Source organism: Enhydra lutris, unplaced genomic scaffold, assembly GCF_002288905.1.
Source record: "Enhydra lutris kenyoni isolate GAN:26980312 unplaced genomic scaffold, ASM228890v2 scaffoldscaffold53, whole genome shotgun sequence".
Classification (NCBI taxonomy): Eukaryota; Metazoa; Chordata; class Mammalia; order Carnivora; family Mustelidae; genus Enhydra; species Enhydra lutris.
In genome coordinates, this window is record NW_019154137.1 from 6948264 (window position 1) to 6963318 (window position 15055).

At 39.8% G+C, this 15055-nt stretch overlaps 1 protein-coding gene across 3 annotated transcripts in view; it reads right to left on the reverse strand.

Annotated features, from left to right (window-relative positions):
* The window catches only part of LOC111157267 (teneurin transmembrane protein 1), a 550623-nt gene that overhangs the window by 106054 nt on the left and 429514 nt on the right, over positions 1 to 15055 (reverse strand). For all 3 annotated transcript variants that reach the window (XM_022518549.1, XM_022518550.1, XM_022518548.1), the window contains exon 20: positions 7126 to 7375. In XM_022518549.1, the coding sequence (XP_022374257.1) occupies positions 7126 to 7375 (250 nt within the window). The remainder of the gene's footprint in view (positions 1 to 7125; positions 7376 to 15055) is intronic.

Sequence of the window (15055 nt, forward strand, 5' to 3'; positions counted from 1 at the left end):
ACCACTTTGGGGGCCCCTCATTGGTAAGTGTCTTGGCACACGGTACTCTGGGACCTGAGATGAAGCTTCTCACATTGGGGATGCAGTCTGTGTACAGGCCTGACTTTGGGTCAAATCTGCCCTGAATTAAAAGGCTATAATCATCTGTGAAATACAGTCATTTTAATTTGAAAATCCTTTTAAATCTGGCCCTTTGTGTCATTTAAAAAAAAAAAAAAATGAAGGTAAAACATCTTTTTATCTAAACCAGAAAATGTTCTTATTCTTCAGAATGTCAGGGAAGAAGAGAAGATACAAAATGATTTCATCTGAAGCTATCTGCTCCTACTGATTCAACTCTTTTTAAAGAAAATCTTCCTGGGATTTTACTAGTTGGGCCACAGGTCAGGATCCACTGACTCTTCTCTTTCCTGCCTCAAAAGGGTAGGCATCCTGTGGTTTGACACAAAAGGTCAAAAGGTAAGGCTGGGAGCTCTGATTAGAAATCTGGCCTCAGGCATTTGGACCTCTTTGAGTTTCTTCATCAGTACACACTTGCTTGTTTTTGTAGCCTCTAAATTAGCAGGTGAGTGTGCTCCAGGCTGGCTCGAATCATTTCCCAAAGGAAGTTTAGTTGTGGAAGTACTAGAAGGACCTCATTAAAACATGGCTTCATCCAAAATAAAGATTCTCTTGGTACAGAACCATTTGTGTGGCTACAAAGGGTTTTGAAATGGTAATGGCAAGGGGTGGGGAGGAGAGTGGTTTGACTTTCTTGCAGCTGCTTCTGATCCTGCCAAGAATGTTGCTGTGAATTTGGAAAGATGTCCCGTATTATGCAGAGCAGCTTCTCTCATTAACATCTCAGAAGGAGGAAGTGAAAATGACGGAATTTATTTCCAGTGAGTGACCTTGTTCTGTCTCAGAATTACTTATAGTTATCGATTCAGGATTGAGCCACCACCAAAGTCAGTTCGTTGTCTAGCTAGCAACTGACTACAAGCTGAGGTGCCAGTGTGAGCTCTTCACAAGTGCCTGGGCCCATCCGTAGGCACTGCTGCCTGGCAACTCACTGACTTGAAGCTGGCCACCACTTAGGAGGAGAAAGGAGTGGAACTGTGAATCTTTTTTCGAGCAAGAAATGTTCCCCATGGTAGGGTCTTTAAGCCAATCTTGGATTTTCTCAGGTTCAAGATGATTAAAAGGGCCATCTATTCTTTTTTAATTAAAAAAATTATTGAGATATAATTCACATACCATAAAATTTACCCTTCCAAAAAGTACAATTCAGCAGTTTCTAGTACCACTCAGAGAGTTGTGCCACCATCGCCATCATCCAATTCCAGAACATTTTCATCACCTCAGGAAGAAAGCCCATACCCATTAGCAGTCAATACCTATTCCCGACCTGCCCCAGGCCCAGGCAGTGATGAATCTGCTTTCTGCCTCTATGGATCTGCCTATTCTGGGTGGTTCATATAAATGGACTCATAGAATATGTGCCCTTTTGTGACTGGCTTCTTTCACTTAGCATCAGGTTTGACCCATTCCTTTTCTACTTTTGTGAGGTGAGGGATGGAGAAAGAGAGAATATGCCTACTGTGGAGTTGCTGCCTAGTGACCTGGCATTGTGAGTTTGCCTGGCCTGCTCTGTGGTGGCCATAGCACTCAACCGCATGTTATGCTTAGCCAGAAATATTTGATGTCCCAAAGTGGTCTTCCCTCCCTACTCATCTTTCTGTGATATTCTTCCTTTGAAGACTGAGTTCCCACTTCTGCCATTTGCTGACTTCTTAGAGCTTCCCACTCCAGCAACCCTCACCTAAGACTATCTTCCCTCATGCTCTGGCTCTGTCCCTTGCCCCTCTCACTTCTTACCTGTCCTGTGTTTTAGGGCCCTGTTTTTAGCTGGCCGTTTCTTGGAAACCAATCCAACAAATGAATCCGTGCCCAAGGACTAACGTTGATTTTAGCTTGACAGGTCATTCTAACAGAGGTTCCTGTGTTGGGGACTCTTAAAGATGCAATGTGGCAACTCAAGGGAACACATTTCTTAGAGCGGGAATTTGGGCACCGTGGAAGGCCAGCATAGATGTTTCTGGGTCAAGGGGAGGGAACCGTTGAGTGCTACCACTAATACATGAGCTCACCCTGGTAAGGTCACCACCTATTTCATCTACATGGAGTGTTTCTCTATTTGTTGCTCCAGTGTTGCTGACAAAAGGATGATTCTTGGCCATTTCTCAGTTATTTTCCAGGCTCTCAAAATCCAGACTCCATTTGTTCCTTCAGTAGCGTGCTCTACAAGTTTCCCTGGCCTTCTGCATGCTAAGTGCTCCTAAGTGGGTGCTACTCTAGTTCCACTCGATCCCTAGTCAGGGACAGGAGTCAAGTCCTGAGAACGATGGAGGAAATATTAACCAGTCACTGTAAAAGAAACGGTAGAATTGCAAGAGAAATTTTTATGTCACATTGACATTTGTTGAGTCCAAGTTACTCAAGGTACCAAGAAACATTTGCCAGGTTCTTATTTTCATCTTTCTTTCATTTTGAGGGAAGGACAAAATAAATATCTGGAGAATATCAGCATCATGAACAATAACAGCATGAGGTTTTTATAAAGAATAAATCATTTCCATTCATGCTTAATAGGTTTTCTAATAGATTTGTGAAATTAGAAGTTGAGAGGGAAGCAAGGGGGATATTCATATTTGAATTCTTACAAAGGACTTGATATGGTGCCTCCTATTTTCACTTATACAATTATCCCTATTAGTTTCAGAAAACCAAACTATGGCCCTGAGGCCATAATCCAAGGAAGAAGAAATGAAGTCATAATTGATAAGAAATAGTTGACTTGGGGATGTTCACACTGAAGAAGAGGAAGCTCAGGAACCTATGAGGTCTATCTTCACACACATGGAAACGCGTCAGGAATAAGAGAGGAGTGGCTGCCAAGCTGCTGCAGATGCTAACATTTGCTTTTTCTGAGTGGATGTTTTATGAAGGTGGATTTCAGTACAGTGTAGGCAAGAATTTTCTAAAAGAGCACTCCAAAGATTCAATGGGCTGTCTAGAGGGGTATTTAAGTTTCCTGTTAACTGAAAGGGATCAAACAAAGTAGATGTGATCAAATGTCAGGCATGTAGTGGGTGCCATGTTGCACCAGATACCTCCATGGACTTTTCTAACACTAAGCTCACAAATCTGTGATGTCCCTTTTGTGTTACCAAAATGTGTGTGTATGAAATTTTAACATGAGAAGCAAATCCACAGGGATAACTAGGCCTAAACTATCTCCTATAGAAACAAATGTGTCTTTACAAAAATCCTCACAGAATGTATTTTTAAGATTCCCTTAGGTTTAATTACTTACATAATGATCTTTTAATCTTCTCTTCTTTATTATCTTACCTCAATTTCCCACTGGAATGAAGGACTAAGATGTGTATGTGTGGATGAAATCTGTAGTCAATGGGCAAAAGAGTACTCTATTTCTATAACAAGAAATAATATTGTTGCTCTTGCTATATTGCTAATGATAAAGACAGAACTGACTTTTCCTTACTCTCCCCATTCAGCCAATGATGGGCCAGCTAAAGGAAATAAATGATTGGCAACCAATGAAAATGAAATTATTTCTGAGGTCGGATGAAAGAAATTCAATCAGGGAGAGTTTGGATCAGCAGAGCTGAGGAAGGAAAAATCTACAGTCTTCTAATCTTCGACATGTCAAGGGGCACCTGGAAATTTTCAATGTGGCCCACTATGAAACATGAGGATGGAAGAGAAGGAAAGCTAGAAGGGCATCCAGTAGGAGCAAACTTTGTCAGAGCAAACAAAATGCCATCAAACTTTGGGCTGAGAACTATGCATCTGTGGGTCTTAAAACAACTTAAACCACATAAGACATGTAAGAAGATGCTCAAATATTAACTTGAAATCAGTTTTATAGATAGAGAAGTAGAGAGCAGAATGGTTAAGTTATATAATGAATAACCTTGACAGAGGGTCAAGATCTGGAATGTTCTCTATCCCTTTCTGTAATAACCTATTGACAACATTGCTCTTCCATTCACAGCTTTAAGTGCAACCAATAACATAATGACTATATTAGTCTGTGTTTCCAAGGAAACGGATGACTCAACCAAGTAAAATGACTAATACCCACTGGGAGGGGGAGGGTGGTGGCAGCAATTAAATCAACAAATTTTAACAACAAAAAAACTGGTACAAAATGAAGTTTCTATCTATATGCAATGGAATCCATTGAACATTATGGTTCTTAACATAGCAGAGACTTATTATATCAACTTATTTCTCCACAGGAAGTTTAAATCTGGAAGCTATAAAGAAAATAAATAAATTTACCAATCATACGTCAAAGATGCAATGTATACTGTATAGACTACTGATCAAGCCAGACACAGTTTTTAGGTGAATCTAATAAGAACTATTATAAGTGTCTGAGTAAACATAACAGATAATGTTTGCTGACATAAACTAGTTTGGTGGTTTTGACTATAGGAAAATAGGGAGTTACTTATCAATTAGGTCAAAATCATGTAAATTCAATCAGTTTATTTCTCTGATGGCCAAGCACAGGAGTATTAGAGTAGATAAGGGAAAACTATTTTTCTCCTCCTTGAACCTAACACAAGAGAGAACTACTTCTTTTCCGCTTGAACCTAATCCAGGGAATGGTAACCATGAGTCTATGAAAGGGGTAGGTTGCTAGCAGGTGGGGACGTGTAGGCAGAAAGGGGAAATTTGGGACCCCTGAAAACACAAGTACAATTTTGTGTGAACATATCCCCCCCCCCGCCCCCCAGGAAGAGGTCGTACAGCCCTCCTTAGATTCTGAAAGGCGCCTGAGAATTAAAAAAAAAAAAATAAGTTAAGAAGAACTGCTTTAAAGGATGTGAGCTCAGAAAAGCTAGCTAGATTCAGGCTAAGTGAGAGAGCTTGGGTGTGTGAGCTCATGGCGTGTGCTTGCCTATGTGTTTGAAGAGCTGTGACAATGTGAGAGAACAGTACTGTGGAGTAAGAATGAATAGAGGGATTGGACAATACTTCACACTGCCAGAAATGGATTTTTCTTTATACTGAGAAAATCACTTTGCAATTGGGGTCCAAGTTATGCTATTTTATTCTTTGAATGACTTTGTGTTGAAGGTCATAAGGTACTTCGGACCAAAATGCAAATTTGTGAACTGTTAAGGATCCCTGAGCAAAGGAGAATCTCATCAGTGAATGAAAATTGTTCCACCTTAGGTAAATTTGCATTTAAATCACAAAGGAAAGGACTAAACTTAGCTGGGTTTTCTTTATGGTAATATTATTAGTCTTGGTATTTGTTTTTGTAGCTAATCTTATGGTTTTTCCTTTGAGGAATTAGCTACAGAGGTCTAGCTATATAGGCTTTATAGGATTAGTGAGGTCTTTGTCTACTTGAGAGCTAATATCTGCATGACTAGAAACATTTAGATTGTGAATTAATCGTTCAGTGCTCCATCAATGTTTGGCATCATGTAAAAGGAGCATCCCCCTAGGATTTTGAAAACAATGTTGAATGTTGTAGAAATCATTTCTAAATGTGGGCATACAACCATCTTTGGCCTTCCTCATTGGCTTTCCAGTAAGTATGTGCCCAAAGAGATATACTGCTGGAAATGACAAGTGTCCATGAGGTGTGACACCCTAAGGTACATGAACATTTGAATAGAGCAGGGTGCTATGACTTAATACCCCTTTAGTCTCACTAGATGCACTTTACCCTTATAAAATCTTAATGTTAGTCTATTTTTTAAAAATCAGTCAAGGGACTTAAGAGCTTTCTTCTCTATGACAGTGTCTGCAATTATAATTAAGAAACATATTAAAATTGGAATGAATTACTGTGAAAAATGGATGGGGCCTTGGGACTGGAAGATGTCCTCAGCTAGGTGTGAAGGACTAACTTAGTCTGAGAAAAAGGAGGTAGATTCCAGAGCAAGCACGAGAATCTGAAAAATTTCAAGGAATGTCCTCATATATTCAAATTTCCATGCTTGTGTGAACATAATGTTAAGTGGAAATGACCCAAGACTTCTCATATGTTTTGACTGGCCTTGATGGTGCCCTGTATATAGAAGTTACTCCATCAATGTTTCTGTTCTCCCAGGCACTATTTTTGGTCACTATCTTTCAGGACAATGAGGTGATGCCTGAGGCAACAAATGTTTTATGGATGAGTTTATAGGATGGCATCAAAATCTCCTGGAACAAGAGAAACTTTTAGCCTAAAGTTCCCAAGGTATGTGTCAGGGATAAAGCTGTCATAACCAACTGGAGGGAAGACTCTATCCATTTACCCAGGGGAAAGAAAACAGGTCTGTCTATCCTCACTGGTATGGGAAGGGGTGGTTCCCTTTTCTAGGACTCCAGAGGGCATATATTTGCATCCTGTAGCCTCAGAAAAGGAGAAATAAAGCTGATTAGGCCATAGTCTGCTTAGTTGTAATCTTTGTGTAACTTCATGGTATTACATGATACCAGAAGGTATGAATTCCTTTCAAAAGGTGTCAAAATACTTTGGACTCCCAAGAAAATTCCTAAAATGGATTAAGAAAGTCTAACGATGAATGCTTTAATCTTTTTCCCCCCCAATGGAATAGAGCTTTCAAGTGTAAAAAAAAACCTGAGTTCTTCCTTCCTTATCAGGATACATAAACACAGACTTCTATCTTCTTTTTTATAAAGTGACCACTTCAAAAGACTGAACCTGGAGAACTTAGAAAATGTAGCCTTTTGGATCTGGCATTACCTCTACCTGCTAGAATGAAACAAATATTTTTGATCAGTGTTCGTCGTGACCAACAGAGATTGAGTGACTTACCTGAGCAGTTGGAAGTACTGAGATCCATGTCAGTGACAGCAATGCTAACAGGGAAGGCCACACATACAGGGATGTCAACACTTCCTGGGTCTCCAAAGGAGTGGGCATGTTGACATATGTCCTTTGTCCCTATTCCTGCATCTCAGGCTCAGGGTTAAAATATGGGCAACTGCACTTTCTGCTCTTTCTGGCAATGTCTTTCTCTTCACGTTATCTCATTCTTGCTTTTTCCTCATCCACTAAGCAAACAGAGATTAGAGGAGACTTACCTTAATTCCAAAATACTAACGGAGTTTCCCGAGGGAAATATTCGTCTTACAAAATTAAAGTCGCCAACATACACACTACCATCAGGGCCAGAAGCTAAGGCAACAGGAGCAAAGAGTTTGTTGTTGTGAGCTGGGCCATTGCAGTTGGTACAGGCTACACTCCGTTGGTGTCCATTACCCATTATGGTTGATATGACTGGGGGCTGCTGGGAAATGAACATATTTTCTCCATTCCCTTTATGGATGATTCCTAGATTTAAGAAAAAAAAAAGAATAAAAAGCCCACAATTACCACACAATATTCTCAGTAACATTTTAATCTCCCTCTTGTTCAAAGCAGCATTGAACTTTGGCCTGGCATAAAAGAACCTGAGAGTGAAGCACTGTCGTTTTGTTTCACTGCACAGCAACCACAAACAGTAGCATAACACTTGGCCTCAGTTTGTCTACCTGTGATATGGGTTAATACATCCAGGCCCGTTAGTGCTGATTCTAAATGCCTCAATAAAGCATTTGATGAATAACTTCTAATGATCACCTGTTCACTTTGGGCTCTGTGAATCATCTGTGGCTAATTTTTCATCTCATGGCTGACTTTCTCCTGATGCCCGGCACACACCTGTCTGACTTCAAATTACCCTCACTATGCAACTGACTGGTTCCTGAAAAGGAAATATCAGTCAATTTTAATATTAACCTTAGCAAAACACCATCAAGAAGGTAATCTACTTCTGTGAAAAGAAAAAAAGTCATACCACTAGAATGTACTTCAAAGATATAAGAAAGGAACTTGAATTTTCCACTCTTTTGGACCATATCTCACTATCATCAGCGCACGAAATAGAGATACTGACTTATGAAAATGCTGGAAAATACTGTGCAGTCATTCTCTTTGGGCAATCTCATCCATTCTTACAGATTTAACTCTTTTTTTTTTAAAGATTTTATTTATTTATTTGACAGACAGAGATCACAAGTAGACAGAGAAGCAGGCAGAGAGAGAGGAGGAAGCAGGCTCCCTGCTGAGCAGAGAGCCCGATGTGGGGCTCGATCCCAGGACCCTGGGATCATGACCTGAGCCGAAGGCAGAGGCTTTAACCCACTGAGCCACCCAGGTGCCCCACAGATTTAATTCTTATCTCTGTAGTCTGAAACTTTCTCCTGTCCAGAGTTGGCAAGTGCCCTGCAATTTCCTGCTCAATCGCCCCATCTGGATGCCTTACAGGCCCCCCAAACTCAACAGGTGTAAAAGGGAACTCTATTTTTCTGCTCCCCCTACCAAACCCTGCTCTTCCTCCTGTGTTGCCTACTCATCTTAGGAGTGGTATCACCATGAGTGTATTCACCCAAGTTGGAAATGTGGGCATGACTACGGCTCTTCTTTTTCTCATTCACTACACCTAATTCATTATGAAATCCACTATGAGTCTAACTCCTACGATATGCTGAACCAGTTTTGTCACCTCCATTGCTATCATTACTGCTTTAGTTCAGTGTTTCTTCACTTCTTGGTCTCCCGGTCTCCACACATACCTATCTCCCAACCACTCCCTCCACCTCTTTCCATTGAGATTGTTTTAGTGTGTGGCTTAGAATCTTTCAACAGCTCCATTTCCTTTGTAGAATAAGGGGCACCTTCCCTATTATTAAGGCATACAAAGTCCTTCATGACTTGACCACTGCCTACTCTCATTATCCTCTTATTTGTATCTTGAGTTCCAGTGATAATGAACTGTTTTACAATTACTTTCACATTCTTCCATTCTGTTCTGCTTTTGTATATGCCTTTCCCTCTGTCCTGAAAGCCCTCCTCATCTTGTCTGCTTTGGGAACTCTTACCTATCCCTCAAAGCTCAGCTCAGTTTTTCCCCCAGTGCTCTGTCCAGGTAGAATGAGTTACTCCCCCTTTGTGCCCACAGTTTGTTTTCCATAGCTCTGTTGTAACACTGACTATGTTGTATGATACAGTTTTCATTACTTCTCTATCTTTCTCATTAGAGGATGGGCTCCATAAAGGCAGACTCTCTGTCTTACTCTTTTCTGCATTTTAGCGCCAATCCCTGTGGCCAAGTCATTGTAAGAGCTCAGTAGTTGTTCAAATTAGGCTTTGAGTCTCTTGTAGTTTCCTTGTCAAATCCCAGTGATTTTGCAAACCTGCTGAACCCGGGCAGAAAATCCAAGGAACAAGAACTGCTGTGCTCAAGTCTGCTCACAATGAGCCTGGGCAGGGAAAACACCCATGCTGTGAGAAGACATGCCAATGTGTCAGACAGAAGTAACTGATGGTTAGTGAATGAATACAGTAATCTTGTAGAGTTTTCTCCCCCCTCCCCCATGACTCCTGCTCTCTATCTCCTTGGATTGTCTGTTACTCTCCCCCTAAACATTTCCTGAAATGTCTTCCTCAGTTTTCTTTCAGCTTTTGGTCCCACAGTCCTACAATAGACACCACTAATCACTCTGAAATAGGAACTTTGTTGGCAAAAATAAGTAAGAGGGTAAAACATGCACAATACCATAACACCAAATATGTACTTGGAAGGGGCTTTCCAGGAAACAAGTCCCATACATCATACAGCCTTCAGATTTCAAGTCTAGGTACTTTGACTCTCCCTTCCTAGGGTGATTTTTGCCTATTTTTTCAATGTATGATCTGCAGGAGCAGCTATGAGTTTATGCCCCAACAAATTGGTCTTTTACAGTAGAACTGTGAGATATCTCGAGGGTCACTACTTTCTTATTAATAACTTTATTAGGCAGTAAAAAAATTCGTAAGATTTCGAACAGTTAATTAAGTAAGATTAATAGGACTGGATTTCATTTCACAAAAAAACACTTAATCGCAATGCGTTCAATGCTACAGTTTAAATGAATTGGAAGTGAATGAGAACTGGGATGACCGTCAAACAACATCATCGAAAAGAAACCTCCTGATGATCACTAACTGAATATCCTACCAATGAGACTATGATATGTTCTCAAACAAATAAGGAAACCAACTGTTTAGCATGTCTGTATTTCAGCAATGCATTATAGGGTATATCACTCAAAAATATGTCCAATTATTAGCTTGGAAATACCAGATTTGCTATTAACATCTATTTTCACAGGTAGGTCTCCATCTTTTTTATATCAATATAACAGTATAGTTAACAATTACCTTCAAAATGACATGTTATTACCAGGCTCCTGGCAATTTAAAAACTAAAGATGGCTATTCTAAACCATTCTTCTAAGCCTGCAATTCTAAATCTCCCCTTTTCTATTAGAAAGCCCAGCACTCCATCAAAGAAGAAGAATGATTAAAGGAAATAAAACATAAGGCAATGTACTTTCTGATTACATCTCAACAATTGATGTCTTGCTTTCATGCAAGGTACTAAAGTGCCCGTGTACTGAAATTACCATTCCTGTTTAAAGCTGAAGCAATCAAAACAAAAATGGGCAAACCCCTTTTGTATTGCCCTGGAAAAATAGATCATTCTGAAGGGTGTTTTTGTTGTTTCAAGAATCTGTTTAACCTTCCATTACATAGAACCGGGGCATACCATCTAGCAACAATGATTTAACACCAATTCTTCTGCAAAAGGTTGCTTTGAAAATATTTTGTTTATGTTCCCGGAAATCTTGATCAATTACTGCTGCCTCCTTTCCAGTTTATTCTGCCACACATGCTCATTTTGAAAACAGAATCAAATGATCCTAGGACAACGCACATTTTTATATGAAGGCCAACTTCCTGCTAAGGATTGGGTGTCTTGTTGGCAGTCAACAAAGAAACCCCACTGAATGGGGCCTACTGCACATTTTCTCCCCTAAGTTTTCCTTCTCTCTGCCAAAAAGCCAGGTCTGCTGTATAATAAGTTAAGCATACTTTTAAACGCACTACTCATACCCTCCTGCTACCTTGCTCAGAAATTCTTTTGAAGCTTATAAATAAGTTTGAAATAAAAATTCCCCTCGGAAGCCAGTGGGTGGTGCTTTATGCTGATTTCAAAGAAGAAACCATTTTTCAGACTTATGAACAACCAGGGACACAATACATATTTCTCTTAGGACTTGACTGAGAGGATATAAACACAAGCTGGGAGATATGCCAGTGTGATCAATGGAAATTTACTTCCCCTCCCGGTAAAACCATTTGTCGACAAACTATTGGCCTGTTTTGGAGACTAAGTTAAAAGAAATTCTTTATCCATTTCAGACAGATGACGATATCCAATTAGTGCCCTGGCTTGTTTTCTTTAATAATTTTTTAACACTCAACTGGGAGGACACACTAGGAGATATGTTTGATACAAAGATATACTAAAACAAATGCTTACCTCAGTGATAGATGATTCATGTACACATTTTTTATTCCTCATAATTTTAAAGAACTGATTTATCTTAAAAGGTAAGGATGTATACTTTCTGTAATCACTAAGAAGATGTATTTTGAAGGAATAATATTGAAAAATACAAGTTCCTGGTTTTTTTTTTTTTCATCTCAGAAAGTAGAAACCATCTATATATATCAGGCATAATATTTGGAAACAATTATCTGCAACCAATGGTTAATTGTCAGGTAAATATAATTGCAGCAACTAAAATGACAAATGGTCTGAAAACACTGCCTTCTAGAAGCTACCCACTGCATAATGATTTTGCAACTAAAGAAAAACTGAAGAAGTGAATGGCAGCAGACATCCAATCTAATTACAGGTGTCTTTTTAACCAGTGAGAGGAAATTGGGGGAAGATAGATTCTTGTTTCTAATCTGCCATCTGTCTCAGATCAAAAAAGCAGGGTGCCTAAAGAGTTAGGCTTTTTCCAGAAAGAAGCGGAGTGGCGGAATTTGGAAAGACGGTTGCTCTTGCCTTAATCAGTCAGAAAAGACTGTCTGACCTGAGGGGGAAAGAGCATTACTTTCTAAATTGGTCTTCTCAAAGCTGCTCCTTCACACTTATCATTCCTGCTTCTAAAACTGCCTTTGTGGGTGGGATTTAGACTTTGAAAACATCCCAAGAGAGGTGTTCATGTCCAAGGTCAGGCTGAAAGGCAGTGGCAGAGCTGGCTTCAGATCTGTTTCCTGGCAAGTGTGACAAGTTCTTGGTTAGAAATACAATGTGCCTACAAATGAGATGATCCAATGAAAAAATGTTCCTTAAAAAAAAAAAAAGCTATCTAAAATAAGGTTTCTTTCTCAGAATAAAATTCTCAGAAAGAGACAGAGAGCAGATTCAGTGGAGCTGGGGTGAGCACAAGGCATCTTTTTGGGGAGACAACAATATCCTGAAACAGTTGTGGTGCTGGGTGCACAACTCCACAACTTATTAAAAGCACTGACGTGTACATTTAAAGTGGCTGAGTTGTATGGTGTATAAATTATACTTCAAAAAATGTGTTAAAAAGATTCTCAGAAAGAATTCAGTACCTCTTGTCTAAAAACTGATTACTGGCAAAGTAGGGGTGGAGAGAACACCTCTGTGGAAATAAAGGGGATCCCAAAGCCAACTTTCTCAATGGCTCCCCTCTGCTCTGAATTTCTAAGCCTGTGTGAAGAAAATAGTAAGAGGACACAGGGCTGGGAGCACACAGCTGGGGGCTGGTTCAATTGAGGTCATTTCCCACTTTGTGCTTAATGTCAATGACAGGCATTTGAAAGAGACAATCCATACAAGCCAATAAAAGTGTGTGGAAAAGAACCGGCTGCTTAAAATGTCAAACTCTTTCAAATCAAAACAAAAAACCTCATAATTTAATAAGTGGCATCTGCCCTTTCATTTTTGTACTTTTAAAACTGTGATTCTCCTTTTGACAACAGAAAAGAGTTGACATTTTATATCTATGCCCGAATCTTTGCTCTCAAGTAAAACAAACAATTTGAAATGGAATTTAGAATGTTCCTTGAAAGAGGGGAAGGAGGGATAATGAAGGCTTATGGCAATGGGCTCATTTACCTTCGGGGTCCCATCCTGGGACTATGGTAGGTGGTGTCACATCATGGTTGAAGCAAACCTGGTTAGTTTTGCCAATCAAAATTTTCCAGCCCATGTGGCTGGCTGACTCAGCTGACTCAGTGATGGTGCAAACAAAATAAGATCATAGGTGTGATTATAAAATGGATCTCTTAGCCTTGGTCAGTTCATGGCCTTATGAGATAACCTGACCTTCACCAGTTGTTTCATAAAGGTCAGATGCAGACAAGGATGGCTGGATGGAAAGAGTGTAACTGTCTCAAGACATTTGCATCCCCAGTCCTGGAGAAATAACCCAAAGTCCATGTTCTACTAATGGTTGCTCAGAATCTGTGTCTTTGGATGAAAAGGAATGCAATTTTGCAATAAAAAGTTCCCAATAGATGTTCATATGAAAGCTGGACAGGAACACCAATAACCAACTCCCCAGAAAGATGAAAAACAAGGTGGAGGAACTTGGGTGAAGCGTTTATAACCAGGGTAGTGAGATCAGTTTGTTTGAGAGACCATGGGCTCAAAGGCCACCTGGGTTCCCTCTCCTGATTCAGTTAACATGTAAATTACAAACTAGGAGAAAGTGACAACAGCAAGGATGTTTTGAAGAAGGCAAAGATAGAAGATGACAGTGTCCTAGTTCTTTGCCTTTTCCTCTTTTCCTAAGTCCAGGACTTAGAATACTTAAAACTAAGTGAAGTCCAGGACTGCCCTCTTCCCTAGATTCCTTCACCACTTCTCCTGTCTTCCTCCTGCTTTTTCTTTTTTTAACCATTATTGTTCCTTGATTCAGTTCCTAGTTTCTCACTGGATCTACTGACATTTATGTGGACAAACAACTATGGTAGAGAGAAAGAGCACAGGGCTCTAGTCACTTATGAACGGTGCAACATTGGGGAAAGTCACATGACTGTAAGCCTCTGATTCTTGATTTTTAAAATGGGATTAATGCCACACTGCAGGGTTGTTGTATTTAAAAGGGGACGGAGGTCACCAAAGCCTTTTGAAAAGTGTTATCACATGGATGATTCCTCAATCCCAAGGTGCACATTTTGCTCCACATTTTTAACATCTCTGAAATAAGTCTGTATCTTGCAATCAGTGTATGTCATAGTTTAATTGGCAGCATTTCCAATAAAATACTGGCATGATTGATGGAGTGTTAGATTATATAAAACATTATATTCTACTTTTAAAAAAGTTGGTTAGTGGGGCGCCTGGGTGGCTCAGTGGGTTAAAGCCTCTGCCTTAGGCTCAGGTCATGATCTCAGGGTCCTGGGATCGAGCCCCGCATCGGGCTCTCTGCTCAGCGGGGAGCCTGCTTCCCACTCTCTCTGCCTGGCTCTCTGCCTACTTGTGATCTCTGTCTGTCAAATAAATAAATAAATAAAATTTTTTAAAAAAAGTTGGTTAGTGTCAGATACACTGGTTAATTACTTGGGATAGAGCAATGATGACAGATGATTCTTAAAACCCAGCTTTATAGAACTTCGTGATGAAGAGGTCTCAGTATACTAGCACTAATTTGAAATCAGATTGCTGTATTTGAAAATAAATGTACTAATATGGCTATCTCTAGGTGCTGGACTTCCAGGTAACTTTTTCCTTGTACTTACCCAAGTTTTCCGCATCAAATATGTGTTGTGCATGTGTAATACATATATATAGCACTATGTATTTGGGTATATATATTGCATTAAGAAAACAGTAATAAAAAATATTTTAAAAGCTTCTTAAGTGCAAAGAAATGGGCACTCTTGACCATGAAATGGACTATTATTCTTGAGGTAAACTTGGCATATGTCTGAAAAGCCTTAGAAACATGTACATCTTTCCCTTTACGTGAGATACCTAAGTTAGGCAAATACATAGAGACAGAAAGTAGCATAGGAGCTGGGGGAGGAGGAATGGGGAGTTACTATTTAATGGGTACAGATTTTCTCATTGGGATGATGGAAACATTCTGGAAATGGACA